Source organism: Candoia aspera, chromosome 3 (genome assembly GCF_035149785.1).
Source record: "Candoia aspera isolate rCanAsp1 chromosome 3, rCanAsp1.hap2, whole genome shotgun sequence".
NCBI lineage: Eukaryota > Metazoa > Chordata > Lepidosauria > Squamata > Boidae > Candoia > Candoia aspera.
This window is the reverse complement of record NC_086155.1, coordinates 80546413-80568933: the sequence shown is the minus strand read 5'-3', so window position 1 is coordinate 80568933 and position 22521 is coordinate 80546413. Positions and strand designations below refer to the sequence as shown.

Genomic DNA, 22521 nt, shown 5'->3' with positions numbered 1-22521 from the left:
AAGATGGCAAAACTTGCAGAAATGGCAAAATTGATTTATTGATTAGGGAGAAGACAACAAGTACATTTATTCGTGACTGGAAACCCTTTATGGACTTTTTGCTGAAAATGGAAAAAAAATGAACTGGTGATTTATGGATGTATTAGAAAGGGAAAAACCAGGGAAGAAAGAAATTATGATGTAATTTTAAAGAGGGAGAATAGACAATAAATTTATTTGTAACTTCTGTATAGAAGATCAGAGGCTGACCCTCTCTATATATTCTTTTTTCTTCTTTTATTTTCTCTACTTGTTTACTTACTTACTTGCTCTGCTTTCTCTATTTATTTCTTTACTCTTTTTTTCTCCAAATTTATATTGCATTTTCTTTTACTGTATAAAATTCCTTAATAAAATTATATATATATACACATACATACATACACATACATACATACACACATACATACACATACACACACCTATACACGCACACACACACACATATATATGAATTACAACAATGCATTCAACTCATCTTTTTACTAGATATTTAACAGGAATATACTCAATATTAGCTATTTCTGATGTTTGAGGCAAAAGCGAATAAAACAAGTTCTGACATACAGCTGTAAATTCATAAATCATTTTAATGGCTGGTAGAAATAGTTGAATGTTCTCTTCTACTGTTGAAAGAACCCTGTGCATATCTCCAAGCCATCCCAATAGCAAAATTAAAATGAAAAGATCTAATTTATTTATGTCTGTAACCTGTTTCTATAATACATTTAAGATAATCAGATATTTATTTAATAGCAATCAGCTACCTTTTCCTGGAACCATGCCAATCTTGCTTGGGTTGATTTAAAAGGCTAAGCAGAAACTGAATGAGTATCTGGATGGAAGACCATGATGAAATACAGAATAAGAGCTGTAGACTCAACCGGAAAATAATAAAAAAAAACATTTGGGAAGAAGGTAATGGCAAGCCACTTCTGTAACAACACAGAAGATAGAAGTGTCCACTAAATTACCAGGAAGCAAGTGCAACTTGGAAGACTTTATTGATTTATTGAAAATAATCCTGTCTGACGAACATTCTGGAAAATTCAAAGGGTTGCACATTTTTAACTTTCAGAGTTTAATAACTTTAATACAGATTTTACCTGTTTTCTTGGAGCCACTTTGCTTTTGTCACTGCCTTATTTCTTTTGGGGAAACGTTCACTACAGCGCTAGGCATGGGTCTTACAGTAAGAATATGGCTTATTCTTATAATAGAACAGCGTCCATGGTGCAACTGGACTTTCAGTCAATTTTATTTTTTTTCCCCCTAGTGTTGTTGTTTCCATTGACCATTTTTACCTCACCATTTTCAAACTGCAATTGTCAACGGTTCTCAGCCACCCTGAACAATGTTGCTTTGAAAAGTGGCAAACTTGTTTTAAAGAAACAGCAGTGGCAGTAATAATAATAGTGCCCACTTCGATTTTTAGGTAGAGAGAAGTATGATCCAATGAAAGCATCCCCACGATTGCAATGGCGCTTTCCTCATTGCCTCCAAACAACACCCGGACCCTACGCGCCAAACCCGAAGCGGCGGCCTCAGTTTCCCCCTAGCGGCAGCGGCGGGCGCGCCAGCTTGCCGGCCCGCACATCCCGCGTGCCCTCTCGCGCTTTGTCTTTTTTGCTCGGCGGCTGCCAGACAGGCGCGCGGGACCGAGGCAGAGCGAGCTGCTTCAGATGGGTTTGATGATGTAATCGCAAGTCAGTGAGCGGTGAAATTCAACACCGAGCCGCGGTGGGGAGGATTTGCTTTGCCTTGGGTTGGCTGCTCGCTCTGCTCCGAAGCCAGAGGCTCTCGCCTTTCAGCGCTGAATGCCTGCGCTATTGCCACTAGACGCTGCAAAGAGCAATCTTAAATCTCTTCGCTCCCCCCCCTTGCTAAGCCTGTAGTCTCCTGAAGGTACTGCTGCTTCCCAGTTCCAACGACTCCTTGCTGAGAAGCTCCAAGTCCAATTGCAAGCAACTCGAGCGCAGCACTTTTGCAAACGAATAAACAAACAAAGGTATCTCCCCTCCCCAAATCACAAAAAAGACGTCTTTCCCAGAGCCACACGTGAACTCTCCCTCCCGCTCTGGTGACGGAGTGTAAACCATGTGGAAGATTCGCTAAAGGAAAGTGGGCACTGGGCAAGCCAAAGAGAAGCGACTTCAGGTCCCGGAGGTGGATTTCATGGACAGCACTTGAACCCTGAGCGGTCCGGGGGAGTTGCCTTCTGATTTCGGTTAGAACTTCGCTGCTTGGACAAATGCATACAAATGCATTTAGGAGCTCAAAGGACAAGAAGTGGAAGCATCTCTCCCACAGCACAAACGTGAGTAGAAGAAAGGACACCGGAGGGGGGCGGGGAGGCCGAAGCAGTCGGCGAGGTGGGGCGGCTGCTGCCTGAGTTCCCTGCACGGCGCCCGTCTTGTCAGACTGGGGTAGATGCTTTCCGCGGACCTCTGCTCTATGGACGACCGGCTTCCGCTTCAAAATCAAGGGATAAACAAGGCAGTGGTCCCTGGAACATAGTTACCTGAACATTGTACTCAGTAGGTGTTTTGGAGTCTAAAGGATGGCCGTACGAATAGCACTGCCACCGCTATGGTTGTATCATCATCCATCATCATCATCTTCTGTATCTTTCCTAATAAACCTCCCCAGTTTTTCCCAATGCAATGCCCTTTAGATGAGTTGGATGGATTACAATTTACCATCTCCAGCACATGGTAGATGGAGCACATCTGGAGGGCATCTGGTTGGGGAAAGCTGGGCTATCCTGTTGGTTGATGTTAAAGCAATCATGTGGCGGAAAAGGAAGAGGAAACAGTTAGTTGGGAGGTTTCCCATTCCTGCGTAGGATGGAAAGAGTCCCAGGCTGTAAGTTAGGAAGTGTGGTTATCTACAAACATAGGATGAGGTGGAAGAGTGGGAGATTTCTGGATTTTTTTTAAATTAAGAGGGTTTTTGCATTTGTTTTACTTTTTCTATTTCATTTTCCAACATGAAATGGCAAATGTATTGTGCTGGCATTGTTTTGATCTGAATATTAATTAGGGGCCAGAATGATAATTAATTCATTTTGATAAATTAATCCAGACAAAAGAGGTAGGAAAGGGAACAGGTATCTCAGATTACTTCTTTGTCTTCATTACAGCAATTTGAATTCACAAACACCCAAGGACTGTAGTTCCCAAACTACCCCACCTCCTCTTCCTCCTCCTCCCCCCTCCTCTTCTTCCTTCATACAAACACACTAAGACTGTAGTTCTCAAACATTATTCCTACTATTATTAGTAGTAGTAGTAGTAATAGTAGAAGAAGAAGAAGGGAAGAGGAACTTGTGTGTTTTATTCAGTCCTAGTTAATCTAACTCACAAGCCAAGATGGAAAAGTCCTTCACTGTCAGTACACTTGTATGTTCACGCAATTGTTCCTACTGAATATTCAAGCTCAGTAAAACCCAACATTATATTTTGTGAGTTTTCTTGTAGGGCAGTCTCCACCAAGACAAAAACTGTTTGGTTCTTGTATTGTCCTTTCTAGCTAATGAAAGGTCTTTTGAGGTGAAGAGATAGGGTATATCTTAAGCTGTATCTCTTACTCTGCACATTCTTATGGACAGCCTTAAGAATCTATTGAAAATACTAGTTCCTTGTGAGTCTTTTTTCTTCACTAGGAAGACCATCATTTGTGCATGTTATTAAGAGATGGACCTTTTTAAAGTAGATTTAACTGCATGCTAGAGAAAGCTGCTTGCAAGGCTTAGGTATGTACAAAATTTCCTTTCAGCTCATCTAAAATAGACATTTTTGTAGGTGATTTGTACGTATTAAATACCTCTAGGCATGAACTTGGTACCATAGCATTTGCTTTCCCACCCTTGCAGTCCGGTTTGTGTAAGAAAGAAAAGGTTCCCCAATACTAGTGTTTATGGATATGAAAGGAAAGGGGAAAATGAATTGGATGATTGGAACATTTTTTCCAAATTCACATTCTCTCCCTCACTTTACAGGTAGATGCTGTTTTCAGTGGTCAGGCTGCCAAATTATAACTATAGTTTTTCTCTCTGGTTCATCTTCAGTAGTCATCTTTTTTTTCCCTGAAGCCAACAGAAGCAAAGAGGCATTTATTATTACTTGCACTGGGTTGATAATCTGGGGCAATTCCAGGCATAAAAATCCAGGTGATCTTTGTGGGAGCAGTTTGATTTGCCTGAGGCTTTGCCTTTGTTTCTGTTTAGAAAATGAACTGTTTCTATTGGCTAGCCAGTTTTTTTTTAATATAGTACAGCAGTCTCTTAGGCTGGCTTTCTGTAAGTAAATGTTTTAGCATGCTAGGTAATCTTTCCATGGATAAGCTAAAAAGCAATGTGACTGTTTTGTCAAGCGCTGTAAGACTGATTTCTTTGCTTTGTGCCTGTCTGGTTTGAATTAATCTGTATATGTCAGAAGTGTATCTGCTTTTAATTGAGTTACTAAACCTGTTCAGGCAGTAACATTTTAGTTTGCAGGTGAGGATTCACATGACTAACAGTTTCTTGATCCAGGACAAAAAACATCCTGTACATAAAGAAGCAGTGGTCAGGGAAGACACAACATTTCTTATTGGTACCGAATATTTATGTCCCAATCTCTCCAAGATCGCTTGACTGAATGCTATTTTCAGAAGGAATTTTTAAACTCAAGCATTTGGACATTTTTGCCATTATCAATCTGGAAATGTCATGTCCACTCCAGGTAGGGAAACAGAAGATACTCCTTATTAGCCTCCATGGATGATAACTGTGTGGCAATCACAATATGATTGGTATAGTACATAGGGTCAGGTGAACTTCATATTCAAAAATCACAAGAGAGGGAATTGTAGCCATAGATGATGTATCTTCCAGCGGCACATTCAGAAATCCAGAAAAGAGGGGCCATGAAGTTAGTAGACTTGGAATGTGTGGAGAACCTATGCTAATCAGGTCCTATTCTTGTGTGAGGGAGTTACACATACATAAAATACAAATATGTTAGGCTGTTTTTCATGCTTACTGGATGTGTGATTGTTTTTTCTGAACTCTCCTGACATGATAACTGTAACCCTTCATCTTCAGTACTGCTTGCCCACTTTGCTACTAACTCCCCTGCCAGAACCAGCTCAAGAGTATGGTAGAATGACTATTCCATGTATAGAGACTGAGGAGACTGGCAATTAACTCGTACGCGATCACTTGTAACAGAAAAAGATTCTTCACCATATGGTTGCCTGAGGGGATATATTGTTAAGTTGTGACATACCCAGACCTGTCCGACTTGCCGTTATGTTCTGATTCCCAGTCTCTATCGCTTGAAGCAGGTGCCTTGTTTAGCCTAATGGTAAGACTGTTCTTGTGCCTAAAAGTTAGTTTTTGGTAAAACAGACATGGTTAAGTGGAAAGCATGATAAGTTTCACCAGAACATGCAGTAGGTATGTCTCTGGTGAAATCAAACTAGGGATACTTCTTTTCCCCTTCTCAAAAAAAATGTGCATCCATGTGTTGGATATCATACAGAAAGTAATACTTCAGTTGGACACCCATGCATATATGTAAGTTCCATATGGTATGGGAAATGTAGTATTACTGCTGAATGCATATTCTACTGGAAGTTACTCTGGCTAACTCTGGCTCTTTGTTGAGTAAATTTGTATGATTCATTTCCAGATCTATGCAAAACACGTGCTAAAAGCATGTAATTCCATTTTTATTCTGCCTTGGGAAAAATATTCATGATCATATTAGCCTTTAACCATCATAAGCAAGTCTGATGTTGAGAAAGTATTCCATTGCTGGTGAATCAGAGAATTGAAGGAAGTACAGTGCATATAGAGTACTAAGTTGGTTGGGGTCCTTGGTGGATATGTTTGTATGTGTTTTGGTGTTGGCCAGATTTGCCATCTTGCTTTCTGTCTTTTCTATTTTATACAGTATTTTTATTCAATCTTGTTTACACTGGGAGCTGTGTAGAGTTGGGTGGTGCCTAAACAAACAAACAAACAAACAAATCTACTGAATATTTTGCTCGTGGAAAGTGATTTTCATTTGGTTGGCATCTGTTTTCTCTGATTGTAAATATTCTAATCATGCCTTCTCACACTTACGAAACAATAATGTAGGCTTCAGGCCCTGCATTTGCACATAGAACAGCTTGCTTCCACTGGTTTCATTGGAACTAAACCACTTGAAACATGCTTCATCTTTACTTTTTTTTTTTGTGGGTTAGTGGAAGAGACATTTTTAGGGAGCATTTTTTATTTTTTATTTTATTTTTATCCCACCTTTATTATTTTTATAAATAACTCAAGGCAGCGAACATACCTAATACTCCTTTCTTCCTCCTATTTTCCCCACAACAACAACTCTGTAAGGTGGGTTGGGCTGAGAGAGAGTGACTGGCCCAAGGTCATCCAGCCGGCTTTCATGCCTAAGGCAGGACTAGAACTCACAGTCTCCTGGTTTCTAGCCCAGCACCTTAACCACTAGACCAAACTGGCTCTTTTTATCTTCATTGTTACATATAAAGCAATACAAATGAAACTGTCATAATATATTTGTGCCACAGCAATACCTAGTGAGTTGTGTGGTAGGGCACTGACAGAATTCTTATCTTCTATACCTCAGCTGTTCCAGCTCTTATAGTTTGTAGTTCAGAAGCTGAAATCTAGAATGAAAAACTATGAAAAACTATAGTTTTACATTGTTTTTTTTTTTTTGCGAGAGTGAGTCAGTGTGTGAAAACAAATGGTACCTTTTTTCAATTTTAAATAGGAATTCTTCCCACTTTTTGTTCCAATTATTCTTTGAATAATGCTTCTCACTTGCTGTGTGAGAGAGTGTGTAAACATAACCAACAGATGTTACGAGCATTAAGGTTGGAGAATTTACTTCAGGCGCTTGCCTATTGTCTCACAACCCTGGCAAGAAAGTGTTTACATCGTGTTTTGGTGAACCCAGTGTAATGGTAAAGCTAATTTTCTTCCACAGAAAATCTTCCAGAGATGCTCTAGCCATGTGAAGTATTTGGTCTTTAAGAAATTCTCTGTCTACCTTTTCCTGCCAATACCTTGAGAAACCTAGGATTTTCATTTGTCTTTAAGATAATAGTTTTCTTTAGAGAACTATTCTAGAGGCAGTGGATATGAGCATCTGTTCACTTATCAACTAGCTGTGGATGGATTTACTTACCATTTATCTTTTCATACTGTTTCCCCATTCTCTTGATAGTGACTTTGATGGTTTCCTCGCTAGTTTGAGGACTTGTAAATTGAGTCCAGATGAGGGAAAATATTTTGAAATGGGTATAAAAAGTATGAGGGGAAAGAAGTCACAAGCATTTTTCGGAACTGCAAAATCAGTGCCAGAACGAAGTGTAACTTTTGAGGGGACTACTGCTTTTTAGCTGCTGCAAACAATGTACAAAATTCCTAGCACACCTTTCATTGCTGAAATAACTTACATGTAACTCAAAAGTTACATGTAAGTTACATGGGATGCAGTGGTGCTGCGGGTTAAACCGCTGAGCTGCTGAGCTTGCCGATCGGAAGGTCGGTGGTTCGAATCCGCGTGACGGGGTGAGCTCCCATTGCTAGTCCCAGCTCCTGCCAACCTAGCAGTTCGAAAACATGCAAATGTGAGTAGATTAATAGGTACCGCTTAGGCGGGCAGGTAACGGCGTTCCATGTAGTCATGCCGGCCACATGACCACGGAAGTGTCTACAGACAAACGCTGGCTCTTCGGCTTTGAAACGGAAATGAGCACCGCCCCCTAGAGTCGGACACAACTGGACTTAATGTCAAGGGAAACCTTTACCTTTACCTAACTCAAAAGTGCAGCTGGTAATAAACATTACATTTTGCCATCAAGGAGAAAAATTGTCTGAAAAGTCAATGAAGACCTTCATGGTAAAAGGTCAACCTACATTTGCCATAAACATTTTGCTCCAGTGTTTGTTTCTTATGTTTTTATTTTTCAATTTTATATATACAAAGAAAGAAAAAGCCCACAAAAGCATACATCTCTCATATATTAAACAATGCTAGTCTTATTAGTTTATTAATATCTTGTCATATGAATCAGTGCTACACTTTGAGCTCCACATTTCTAATAATTAGCTGAACCTGTTGATTTTTTCCTGGAAGACACATATGTGTTTAGTAATCATACAACAATATCTTTGTTGAATTAATAATTAGTTTAAATCTATATGACATTAAGATGCCAAAATGGTCTTCTGTTGACATTTATGTATTGCTGTAGTGTGTTTGCATGTGAAACAAAATCAAACAAAAACTTCACGGCTTCTCGGTTTGCTTCTGGGAGTATTGTGAATGACAGGCTGCAGTCCCATTCACGGCTGGTCAGAGTACATGCCAGACAGGAGCAGACACAGAGAGATGAAGGAGTGGTCAGGCAGGAACAAATGAAGAGAGATGACTCTTCCTCATATAGGCACAAAGAGATACTGCAGCCACTCATGAGCTGGAGAAGAAAATTTAAGCCTTTAAAAAACAACAACAACAGGGAAGGAATCAAAGCAAAAGCTGTAGACAGAGGCTAGGAAAAAGACTGGGATCTTTTTCAGAATTCAGAAGCCTCCAAATTAATTTGCTGGAGCCTCCAGGAAGCAGGAAGTCTGTGAATAATAGAGACAGTGGGAATAGCTGTTTCAGGCAATAGCTATTTCTAAAAAGATAGGTTTAAAACTAATGTTGCATTAGTTTTAATCTTAATTTTACTATCCTGTGTAAGTTTCCCCATTTTTTAAAATCTCTGTACAGGCTCTAAATTGTGTGTATTTTGGTGTTTATGCAGATCGTGCATGAGTAAATAATTTCTTATTAGACTATTCTGTGGTTTGGAATAAGTATTTGAACTCCGTATCTAGGCTCTATACATTAAGTTCCTTTGTAGCCATCTTGTGGTCTGCTTGGAGCACTGCACCTTATTTAAGATTTGTTTCTTTTTACTTCACGTAGAAACAGCTGTTTTATTGAGGCAACTTTATATATTTCTCCTTCAACAGGGAATGTTTACATTTTAATATTAAAGTTATAACAATTTATCTTTCATTTTAAAAAAGTATGATTTTTGTTTATCTCTTGTGAGATTGGTCTATCTTCCAAAGAAGGGCTGAAACTTCTTGTCACATCCTCAACATAGGAAGTGGCTCTATAGAAATTATTTAATTTATTTTAACGTTTCTACCTTTTAATCACCAGAAAGGCAGCACAGGATGCAAGAGCCTTATTTCCCTCACATGACACGGTTAGAGGAAGGATGCCAGCTGAGATGCCCCATGAAAAATAGGTGATGCAGAAGGAAAAACCAAATTGCTACCCTAAAGTGGGAGACACGGACAGGGGGTGAAAACCTAGACAGCTTCTGGGAAAGGAGTTTTGAGATCTCCAAACATCCACCCTTTGGGAAAATCAGTTTTGCTACAGAGTAACAACACTGGTATCAAGTGGGCATAGAAGGGGAGCCCAGTGTTTTGTTTTTTCTCCTTTCTTTGAGAAAGGCATCTAATCTGGGACAGATAAATGGACAATTCTCTTCCTCCCCCCACCCCACTTTTCCCCTTATCACTTTTTTTCACAGAGAAATGAAGGGACTTCCATGCCCCAAAATTATTTGCACCTCTAGCTTCTAACTATCAGTGGGATAGCTAGATTTGTTTTAGGAAGAAGGGCATTTCTGTATTTTGTTGAAAAGCACGAAGACATGTATTTCTGTCCAGGCAGCTGAAGATCTCACAAAGTGTCAGATTCTGAGACTATTGTGTCTGAGACTGGCAGCCAGCCCAGTCACCCTGATGGAATCCATTGACCCACTTGAGCTCAATAAATTAAAAATCCAAGCCTGGATAGAAAGAAAAACTGGAATTAGAAGAAGAGGAGGAAAAATGGCACTTCAAGAGGAGCACCTTAAAAGAATGCATCTGGGATTAAAGAAACTGGAGCTGGAGAGAGAGGGGAGAAGGAACATGCTTAATTTTTTTTGAAGTTATTAGGAAGGGGGAGCTTAAAGAGTAGAAGGCCTTCACTTGCAACCAGTCTAAATTTCGTAGCAATTCCTGTGAAAAGATACAGGTTTCCAAAATACAGGGATAGTGAAAATCCTGACCACTTGCTGGAGAACTTCAAAAAAAATTGCCATGGCTACAAAGGTAGGGGGAAGAGCAGTATATGGCAGCAAAGGGAACTCACAGAGCTCTCTTGGGGACCAGGAACAAAGGAATCAGGTCTAAATCTGGATTCCAAGCAAATCCATGAGGTGAAAGGGCAGTACCTTAAGGAAGCAAAGGAGGAATCCACCTGCCCTTCACAGAGCCCCCTTACAATAGGACAGCACAGAAGTGGACCCTCTGGGAGAAAGAGTTCTGTAGGGAGCATTTGTCAGGAGCAACACAGAAATGTTCCAGAGAGAGCAAGAGGAGGATCTGAGCTTGTCTGGCATCTATGAGAAGGCAACCCTCACCCCCTTCAGCAAGCTCAGAATTCCAAATTTATCAAAAGGAAATAACTGATGTGCCATATATATCTCTGCAAGCCCCAGAGACAGCTAACTATGCTCAGCAAGTTTCACAGATGCACCTTCAATTTGGCATATGACCACCCAAATGGACACAAAAAGAGTGGCAGGGATATGACCAAGTATGTAAAATCCTGTGATATTTTGGGGGCAGGGGACAAGGACAGACTCTTGCCTTTCATGGAAACTCCATCCAGAGAATGATAGTAGATATTCTGAGACTTATTCAACTCAAGACAACTTGGTGGAAACAGTAGATATTGACACTTGTGGAACATGCCATTAGATGGCCTGAGGCATCTAAGATGTATTGAAGCTATGGGTATATGTCAGGCCCTAATCAATCTTTTTGCTGGGATTGGTTGGCCATTAGAGATCCTGATAGATGCAGCAACTATTTTCTGGTCAGTCAGAAATTGTGAGCTACTCCTGAAGTGCAGCATCTCACATCAGTCTGCTATCAGCAGACCATTGACTTAGCAGAGAAGTTCAATGAAACTGTGGGTGCTATGATTAAAACATTTATATGAGAATACTTCAACAATTGGAACTTGGTATTATCACCCTAGTTTGAGATTTTCTCCTTTTGAACTTGTGAAGGGGAGAGATGTCTGAGGGCTGCTGCAGCTAATACGTTATCACTGGGAGGAAGAAAAAAGGAGTAAACATCTTTGTAGGGCAGCTACAGAACATCCTGAGAAAGACAGGGTGCCCAATAAAATCTAAAAGCTCAAAGCTGAACAGAAAGGCTGGTATAATTTGCATGCAGGGAACACACCTTTAAGCCAGATACTGGTCCTCAGACTAGTGTGCCTCAATAAGACTCAAGCAGCCAGGGAGCGTCCTTACCATATTACAGAAAAGGTAGGACAGCTGAACTACGGCATGGAATTCTCAAGAACCAGGCTGAACTCTAGATTGTATCTGGTGAAAACACTCAGCCCTGTTATTCCAGGGAGTCAGTGGTGTTTAATATCATTGGTGAACTGGTGGACAATAAGGGAGTTCCAGCTAGTATCTGTTTGGGAATTTGCCATGGGCACAGGAGAAAAAATTGTGTGGGATCCTTTCCTCATAACTGAAACAAAAGGACAGTGCCTGGCTGTTATGTCAGACTTATGCTGATCTGTTTATAGCACAGCCAGAGCATACTAACCTGGCCTGAACCCCAAGCTGGTGGGAGAAATATGCTTCTGTGTAGATTATAGGAAACCAAGAAAATAGTGATAAATTCAAACTTTGAATGGCACGCTGAACTGTAACCTAATCAATCACATTTTAAAGTAATGTGTAAAGTGAACCTAGCCCTTGTAGCTCAGATTTTATTCAAACCTGGAAAAATTGGCTAATTAAATATAATAGGTTTGTACGTTGTGCTAGGATAACCAGTGTTCATTTTAAAATCCTTACCCAACTTTAGATGAGGGTATCTAAAATACTGTCTTTTTCCATCTAAGCCTACCTGTCAGGTAAGCTTATCTAAGCTTTCATGGATAACCATCCATATGAGATTTTCTTTAGAGGCTTCCAACTATCTGTCCATTTTTCCAACTATTCTTGACTGGCACCATTAAAAGATAACATGATTTTAAAAAAAATCATCAAATAATAATATACTTGCTGGCATTAAGTATCCCCTTTCATTCTTCTCACGTTACCTAAATCCCCCTTGTTTAAATGAAAAGTATGATATTTATCTTGTATTCTATAAAATTTTTCCTCTTTCTCTGATGTTTTCAGTTGGATTTGTTTATAAGTTTGTTTATATGCAGACAGGATAAGGATTTCTTCTCAGTACTCATTTTCACTTTTATGAGTGCATAAGATATTGAAGTTCTCTGGGTGTATAAGAACAAATATACTCATGGTTCATCTCTGAAAGCGTCAGATGTTTTCAAATGCTACATCCTGCTTGTGGTCATTACCAATTTAGAATGATAATATTTATATAGAGTACATATATGAACAGAAAAACCAAGCAATCCTACTCTCTTAGGATTAATAGCTGAGGAGGGTTAGGATGAATCAGAAAGGCCTCTGTGGCAAAGAGCTTCATTGGTGAGATAGCACGTCTGCCTCCAAAGCCCATGGTATGCCTGTGGAAAACTGCAGGCGTAAGAGGACCACTATTGATATGTTCTTGTCTGCAGCAAGTCTTCAAATGAAGCATTTGGGCATGTGTTGGCCTTGATCCATTCACCCTTGCCAGCTTAGTGTGGATATTTTCTGTCCTGTTGGATTGCATGGGTAGGGTTTTTTTTAAAAGAACTTCAGGAACAAAAAAAAGGATACAATCTACACCTTTCTTGCTCCTGCTCCTACCGTATGAGCCAGCATTGCTCTGAATGTAATAACAACTACACTCCAGATTTTCCTCTGCAATTTACATAGGATTGCTCTGTTATTTTGCTTTATTCTTGGATACAAAGGTAATTAGACAATGATAGTTTGCAGAAATGCCCATTGGACATAAAAGGATTTATTTCTAATGAGTGTATATGCAAAGGATTGTGCTCTTAATAGCCATTCACTGATAAATGTAAAAACTACTATACTACGCATAAGGGACGCGGTGGCGCTGCGGGTTAAACCGCTGAGCTGTCGATTGGAAGGTCGGCGGTTCGAAACCGCGCGGCGGGGTGAGCTCCCGTTGCTCGTCCCAGCTCCTGCTCACCTAGCAGTTCGAAAACATGCAAATGTGAGTAGATCAATAGGTACCGCTTCGGCGGGAAAGGTAACGGCGTTCCGAGTCGTCATGCTGGCCACATGACCCGGAAGTGTCTATGACAACGCCGGCTCCAAGGCTTAGAAACGGAGATGAGCACCGCCCCCTAGAGTCGGATTCGACTGGACTTTACATCAAGGGAAACCTTTACCTTTTTACTACACATTCCAGACTTGTTTTAATCATAGCTGAATATTATATCTGTTCTAGCATGGCTGTAGTTAATGCAAACCAGATTCATTTATAACCAACGTTTGCAAACCCACTTCACATCTGGTTTCAAGCTATAATGATGAGGTCAATTCTGAGACTAAGTATAGTCTACCATTATCTCTTGTTAAAACTTTATTCAAGGCAGAGTGCTCTGCTACTGTGTCATTTCTTGTGGGGGATGTTCATATAGACATAGAAAGTAAAAATTAAGCAGTTATGGGTAGATATATTTTGACAGATCTGTTTTCCTCAGTGGCACCATGACACTATCAAATGTACTCCTAGAATTTTAGCCATGCACACTATTTCTATGTACATTTAACTGCAAGACACTAAGATACTTAGAACATTAGACTTTAAGGGATAAATGCATGGAAACATTTGGGAGATGTCAGTCTACTCACAGGAAGTACAGTGCTGTGTTAGACCAATGCCATGTCTAGCTGAGCTTTCTGTCCTAGAGTGACCAACAAGTTCCAGAGGAAAAATGAAATACATTGGGAGAAAGAAGGAAATGCAGTGTAGTCTTGGGCTGCTAGTGGAAGTCTGGGTATCACTCATCAGATGACATATGAGCATCTGGTGAATCAAAATACTGACTACAGTATATCTAATAGATTCAAAGGGATATCTGATGCAATGACATTTTGAACATGGCCATTCATCCCTAGCAATTTTATATTATTAGTATTGAAGTATGTATTTTTAGTGTATGTCAAGTCTAATGAAATTTCTGTCTTTCCTAGGAAAACTCTTCTTCTTCTTACAGTATGTGTAACTGTGGGTTTTGCACAAAGACAGCAAGAAGGTAAGAAAAGTTTCTTAATTTATTACAGAACATTTCAATGATCTATTAAGAGAAGGGTATATAGCTTGATTTGGTTAGTACTGCAGTGAAACGTTTTTGAATGACCATTTACCCAAATATCAGACAGAGTTAAATGGATGCAGAAGTTGAAGGAAACCAGTTTAGAAACATAATCTTTTTGAGATTACTCACATTTTCTGCCTATGAAATTACGTGTTTAAAGGAAAAAACCTGTAAAAAAGAAGTTTTGCATATTGAAAAAGGCTTTGATTCACTAAATAGTATTGAGAGGGCATAATAAAAATTTAAGCTGCAATGCTTTTGCACTTTTAGGGACTTTCCAAGACAAACAAACAAACAATAAACATAAATAAATAAAAATAAAATAATAAATAAAGATAATAAATGGGACGTTGCCCCCGCCCTATGGAATATCCTTCCCCTAGAGGTGAGGCTGGCCCCCACTCTCCCGCCTTCAGGAAAGGGGGGAAGACCTGGCTCTGCCATCTCGCGTGGGGCATGAGGAGGGGTAGCCAGCCCTGGGAGTGGTTAGCAGCCTGAAGATGCTCCCATAAATTAAGAACTTTTTAACTTCTACATGTTGGACTATACTTTTTATTTAAGAATATTGTTTTATTAATAGTATTTTAATGACTATTTATTCTTGTTTTATTGTCGCTCTTTGAGTGGGATGGGCTGTGACTAAATTCGAAATATAAATAAATAAATAAATAAACAGACCAGTGTACTTATTAAGCACTTATTTAGAATTTCATCTTTAAGGTCCCTCAAAAGCAGTTGCATTTTTTTTTAATTTACTTCCTTTTCTTACGTTTATACGTGCTGGTGATAGTTGAAAAATATGATTGTGTTTATGTTGCTGTTTGAATTTAGAATACTGAGAAATGGATAGACACTTACTCTGGGATGTCAAATTGTGAACATGACTGTTCTAGTCTCCAGTTAAGTTTTGGTGATAGATGTGGGGGGGATGTTATTTTGAGGCAAAGTATTAAGAGTCTTTTTTCTTAAATACAAAGTAGCAACTGAATGGCAACGATGATTTACAATAAAAGACACTATAAACTATTGAAAAGCTGGAGTGTAAATGCAACCAGGTAATATTCAGCTGCAGGTTAGTGTCTAGTCATAAAATGGAGTAGCAAAACTTAGCAAAGTGGTGTTGGAGAATATGAATTTTGGAAGGGAGTTTTAATTTGAACAGAAAGTAAATTTATTTAAGAAGATACTTTAATGTATCATTCAGTGTAGGATTTGAAAGGATTTTACTTTTCCAAGCCAGTTCCTTCTCCTTCATAACTTAAGAAACAGAATAATTCTTTCTCAGAGTTAGTTATAGAAAATGTAAGACTTGCACAGAAATGTATGATATTCTGAAACGCTTTGGATATCAATTTACTACCACTGTCATAAGTAGAAATCCTACCTCTTACATAATTTTTTACTGTTAAGTAGAAGAGAATTCTTTGTTGTCATCAAATGGAAAAATGTAAGTTTCATTGGTTTATTAAATGCTGTATTCATCTTTTCCTTTCCTCCAAGAAGCCTGGGGAAATATATATGTGGCGTTTTCTTCTGTCTTACCTTCTGACAATCTTATAAAGTCAGGTTGAGAGATTAGTGAATTCACATACTGCACTAAAGTATAATGTGTTTCATTTTGGCTTAGTATAATTTGATTGGTCCAAAATGTACTGATTGAGCTTCATGACTGAGCTTGGATTTCTAAGCATACTGACTCTCTTCTAAGGATTTTCTTTATAGCTGCAGATCATGAATATACTCAGAAGATTTGTCTGACCTCCAAAAAGCTGTTTTTGGATTTGGGTATAAACAATCAATTTGTTTAATTAATAAAAAAAGCTGGAGCAGTGTTGCTTACTTTATGCTGGTAGTGGAATGGTTGTTTAATAAACCTAAATGCAAAGCCCAAATATAGATCTAGTTTGATAGTTTATTGTAGCCTTTCTCTTACATACTTATCTCTTTGAGCAGTACATGTACATATGAAAATTTCAAACAAACAAGCTATTGCTTATCCCAAGGCCTTGAGATGAGACAATTTAAAAACGTGTATTGTCTGACTTGTCTGTCAGTATCAGTTTCTCTTAGGCTTCTTAGAACAGAAACTCACTTAAAATATAGAATAAATTGAAGACACATGGCAACTAGAGGAAGAAAAAAGTCTGTTGGCTTCTCTAACGATGCTTCCTTGGCATACACCGTGTGTCAGAGGGATAAAACACAGCCCAGTTACCCTTATCCCCCACACTGTAAGAAAATGATTAATGGAGTCTGCAAGCAAACAGGGAAGAAAGCATTAGTCTTCTGAAGTTGAAATAAGCCATTTTCAAGACGACAATCCATAAATATTTGTTGCAAATCTCCTTTGAGTTTTTTGTTCTTTTTAATGTACGGACTAAATGAAGTCAGATGCCAACATCTGTGCAAGGAGGGAAAAAGAATAGATCCTTAATGGATTTATTTTTTAAAAAAAGTCAAAGCACCTGGACTGGATTACATGTTCTAAAAGCATCCATTTTTCAAGCATCTTCTAACAGTATTATTATAGAGAACCAGTTTGGTGTAGTGGTTTAGGCACCAGGCTAGAAACTGGGAGACTGTGAGTTCTGGTCCTGCCTTAGGGACGAGGCCACCTGGGTCACCTTGGACACTCTCAGCCCTAGGAAGGAGGCAATTGCAAACCACTTTTGAAAAACCTTGCCAAAAAATGCAGTTTTCTGACTCGAAGGCACAAAAACAAAACAAAAAAACAAAAACAGTATTATATTTAAAGAGGAGGTTTTGAGAATGCAAGGTTGTATGGTTATAGCTTTCCACAGGTAAGTTCAGGCTGTGAGATCTTGTTAAAGAGAAATGTGCAATTGCTAGGAAACCAAGCTTCCACAGAATGCAAGTGCTGCAGGTTAATTTGTTTACTAACCAAGTGAAAGGATAACTTCCTTGTCTAACTCAGGTTATATTTTTTCAGAGCATTAAACAAGGTAAAGTAAAAAGTGTTTTTTGTTCTGCTGAGAAATTCCCTCTCTAGTGATTTTTCCTCAAGCCTCTGTAAAACCACTGAGAAATATACAGTAGGTCCCATTTAAAAATAGGAAGCTAAAACATTATTGTGCTTGTTAGATTCCAGGTTTTATTTCTAAACTAAGCCTTTTTTCCAACAAGGGAAAAATTAAGCTTCGAATTACAGCATATGTGCAATTTCCACAAATTAAGACTTAAATAAATTTATGTTATGCCTGAACATCCCTAGGAATTGGCAAAAATGTAATGCCGTCTCCTCATCCAAATGGTGTATCTTTCAGTGCTTCTGAAGATGCCTGCTGTTTGTCAACTGTAAAGTACACCACTATGTATTATTTAACAGCCTCTTAATAGCAAGGTGTGTAACTAATTTTCAAAAGGGGTAGTACAAAATTATATATCCAGTGGACAATTCCAAAATTGTGAGGGTTTTGTGTGTATGTATGTGTGTGTGTGTATATGTATACACACAGAGAGAATGGAAAAAGAGCCAAAACGTGTCTGTTCTTAACATTTGCTAGTAATGTTTTTGGTAAACAGAAGGAAGTCAAATTGGGAAATTAAGCTGAATTTTTTGGAAAGGCCTGTGGAAATCCTTTTGTTTCAAAACTTATTTATTCAGTTTTGGCTTTTGCCTCAGCTTGTATTAATTCTGATGAACAATTGATTCTTCATAATTTTAATCTAATATGCTAAAAATTGTATATTCTGAGGTTCCTAGCCTGAGCCCAAGAAGTAATTTTGCAAATTAATTACACTTTTAGAGGTTAAATTGTTGATTGATCCTATGAATTATTATTAAACTACCATAATTCATATGATTGGATGCTGGGACTTATGTGGTTGCAATAATAAGTAGCTTTGTATAATTTCTAGGACTTCTTCACAGACTTACTATCCTACATCAGTTTTAATGTAACAGAACAAAGTGGGTATGAAAATAGCAGCCACATCCATTGGAACTGAGTAAGAACACAAGAATGGCCATCAGATTGGAAAAAGTCAACTTATATCCCCATACCAAAAAAGGGAAACACTAAAGAATGTTCAAACTATCGAACAGTGGCACTCATTCCACATGGCAGTAAGGTAATGCTCAAGCTCCTGCAAGGTAGACTTCAGCAATTCATGGAGCAAGAATTGCCAGATGTACAAGCTGGGTTTAGAAAAGTCAGAGGAACTAGGGACCAGATTGCCAATATCAGCTGGATAATGGAAAAAGCCAGGGAGTTTCAGAAAAACATCTATTTCTGTTTTATCGACTATTCTAAAGCCTTTGACTGTGTGGACCATAACAAATGGTGGCAAGTTCTTAGTGGTATGGGGATACCAAGTCATCTTGTCTGCCTCCTGAAGAATCTGTATAACGACCAAGTAGCAACAGTAAGAACAGACCACGGAACAACGGACTGGTTTAAGATTGGGAAAGGAGTACGGCAGGGTTGTATACTCTCACCCTACCTATTCAACTTGTACGCAGAACACATCATGCAACATGCTGGGCTTGAGGAATCCAAGGCTGGGGTTAAAATTGCTGGAAGAAACATTAACAATCTCAGATATGCAGATGATACCACTTTGATGGCTGAAAGCAAAGAGGAACTGAGGAGCCTTATGATGAAGGTGAAAGAAGAAAGTGCAAGAGCTGGCTTGCAGCTAAACCTCAAAAAAACCAAGATTATGGCAACGAGCTTGATCGATAACTGGCAAATAGAGGGAGAAAACGTAGAGGCAGTGAAAGACTTTGTATTTCTAGGTGCAAAGATTACTGCAGATGCTGACTGCAGTCAGGAAATCAGAAGACGTTTAATCCTTGGGAGAAGAGCAATGAAAAATCTCGATAAAATAGTTAAGAGCAGAGACATCACACTGACAACAAAGGTCCGCATAGTTAAAGCAATGGTATTCCCAGTAGTAACATATGGCTGCAAGAGCTGGACCATAAGGAAGGCTGAGAGAAGGAAGATAGATGCTTTTGAACTGTGGTGCTGGAGGAAAATTCTGAGAGTGCCTTGGACTGCAAGAAGATCAAACCAGTCCATCCTCCAGGAAATAAAGCCAGACTGCTCACTTGAGGGAATGATATTCAAGGCAAAACTGAAATACTTTGACCACATAATGAGAAGACAGGACACCCTGGAGAAGATGCTGATGCTAGGGAGAGTGGAGGGCAAAAGGAAGAGAGGCCGACCAAGGGCAAGGTGGATGGATGATATCCTAGAGGTGACAGACTCGTCCCTGGGGGAGCTAGGGATGTTGACGACCGACAGGAAGCTCTGGCATGGGCTGGTCCATGAAGTCACAAAGAGTCGGAAGCGACTGAACGAATAAACAACAACAAACCATTTATTCCCTAAGAAGTGGTTTGGAGGGCAGTTTAAAGTTAAGAGTGAGTTAGTCAAAAATGGGAGAAATGGTATCTGTGCTTTTGCTCTGTATAAAAGGTTCACTTTTTCTTTTTTTTACCTTGATGGGGCTCTGTGATTAGAAAAAAAAAATCTGTGCAGTAAAAAGACTGCTGAGGAAAAAGGTGTAGATAGGTAAACTTCCTTTCCCTGCTCGTTTTGTACTTTAAAAAGTTGACTACTTCCTTCTTTATAGACATTTAAGATTTTTTAATGCATTCAGCTTTTGTTGCCATCCTATATGCAAAGAGTGAGGAATCTGTGATTTTCAATGATGGACACTTTCCTATCACAGTGTTTTTGCTCCCTGGTTCTTCAAAGGCATTGTGAAGCCAACCTGCTTTACTCAACTGATCTCTGAACATAGAGAGGAAGAAAGAAAAAACTTGGAATGCAGGGTGGGACAGGAGTTCCTACCAATGAGGGATGGGAATGGGGTGATCAGAGAACTCCTACCAATAGTGGAGCAGGCCACCTGGAAGCAGATGTGCGGCTCTTAAAGGGCAAAAAAAATAAAAGCTTTATAGTGATTTTGTATATACAGTGATTTTGAATTGCAAAGCCAGCAATAGATCAACTGTCAGCTTCTGGACACAGCTAACATCATGAGAAGGGGCACGTTCAGAGCTGATTTTGATCTACCGCAAAGATTCAGTCTGGTTATGCCGAGAGCTGTAGTTTAGCAACATTCCTCTGCTATATGAGGCATGACAACATAGCATATTTCCCCTTTTGAGTTAGATTAGACAGGGATCAGCACTCCCTTTGTTTTATAATGTGTAATTCCTTTTGCTTTTCATCACTGGTTCAGTGTGTCTCACATAAACTGAGATCTTACATTTGCTTAGTCTAATTCTTTTAGAAAACACCCTTGGATCAGAAGGAGAAGTTTACATTTTGTTTTCTTTTGATAAGTATAGAACTTGGATACTTTTTGCCCTCCAGAGTATGTTCATTCTTTGAAATTAAGTTATTTGTATTAACTTTTTGATGGGTACATATCTATTTTATAACTTGTGTCTGTCATCTTCAAGGTTCTTGTTTTTTCTGTAGCAGGCTTAACAGAGCCTTTCTTCTGGAAATCATTAAGGGAATTATTATCCTCATCTAAAGGTCATAGTCATGGTCAACCATCTGGAAATAACAGTATAGTGGGATGCAAGCCCATGTAAGAGACTTTTATCTCATTTTCTGATGTTATGTCATACATAACTGATGTTTATACTAGTAACTGCACAATTCTTATGTCCTACATTGATAGGAATCAGGCATGTTGCAGACCTACATGTGGTGGATTTGCATTTTACTGAACAGGGCCAATTTCAGATGACTAAGTGAAACTGATGCAGCTATTTGCAAAAATTGCTATAAACTACATGAGTGAATTTAAGAAAGGTTGTATTTTTCTCACCTCCCTTTCTTTCTTTTCCAGGCATAGATATTCTCCATCATTTAGGCCTAAGTGGGCAAGCTGTGCATCATCCATCAACAGGGACTACAATGCATTTGTCACGTTCTTCATCAACTCAAAGGATTCACCTAACTGCTTTTGGAGTTCTTTTGTCCACTCAAGCAGCCATTGAAGTTCCTGTCTCTCAAGTGGGAGCATCAAGCTTAGGTTCTAAATTTGCCATACTGATTAGCTTACGCTCTTACAGAGAAAACAATGCCTTTCTTTTCAGTATTAGGAATAAAAATAGACTGCAGTTTGGTATACAGTTGCTACCAAGGAAGATAATGGTGCACACTGGAGGGAAGCAGTCTATATACTTTGATTATCGTGTTCACGATGAACAGTGGCACACATTTGCTATTGATGTTACAGAAAAATCAGTGTCCCTATATACTCAGTGTGGAAGGAAGCACTTCAGTAAGGACATTCTGTCTAAGGTACAGTTTGATTCACGTAGCTTATTTACCTTAGGAAGAATGAACTCCCACTCAGTCAACTTTGAAGGTGTGTTATGTCAGCTGGATATTATCCCCTCTGCACAAGCCTTGATGAACTATTGTAAATATGTGAAACAACAGTGTCGCCAAGCTGATACATACCGATCTCACACAACTTCTCCAAGTGGGGTGTTCTCAAGTAAGCTGTTGGATAAGGCAACCCAACCATTAAATAAAAGGAAAGGTGCTTCAGATGTTCATGTCAGTAAGTTGGCATCAGTCCAAGATCCTCCAGAAATGATGGAGACTTCTTCCTTGACTCCACTTTACTTAGGGAATATTACTGCCGTGCCAGAACCAAACGACCAGCAAATTGTGAATGTCTCAAAAGATGGTCAGCATCATGTCAGCAAAAGGAAAGGTGATACCTGGGCTCTCAAAAAATTATCTTTAAACCATACAGGCTCTGTCACAGAAAATATAAAAAGAAAAACGAATTCCAATTTTCTTCTTTCCATAAAGCAGCCTAATACCAAAAATATGATGAAAAATACATCAAAGCCATATTCATATGAACTAATGGATATGCATCAATTTTTAAATACAACATTAGATGAGGGTTTTCATTCTGTATCTTTAAATAACCAGTTTGGCTCATGGGATGAACATACCGTTCAGACTGATGAGATTTACAATGCAGAAGGCAATTATGAATTTGATGCTGATTATTATGATTATGATTATGAAGAATTGGAGAGACTACTTGACATAGAAAATCTAAGGGGGCGTAAAGGAGATCCTGGACAGGTGGTAAGTTGCCTTCATTTATGGTG

General features: G+C 39.0%; 1 protein-coding gene across 1 annotated transcript in view; it reads left to right on the top strand.

Annotated features, from left to right (window-relative positions):
* Window positions 1-12601: 12601 nt before the first annotated feature.
* Window positions 12602-22521, top strand: part of COL24A1 (collagen type XXIV alpha 1 chain) — a 151166-nt gene continuing 141246 nt past the window's right edge. The window contains exons 1-3 of the mRNA XM_063299869.1: window positions 12602-12639; window positions 14266-14327; window positions 21231-22498. Coding sequence (XP_063155939.1) covers window positions 12602-12639; window positions 14266-14327; window positions 21231-22498 — 1368 coding nt within the window. The remainder of the gene's footprint in view (window positions 12640-14265; window positions 14328-21230; window positions 22499-22521) is intronic.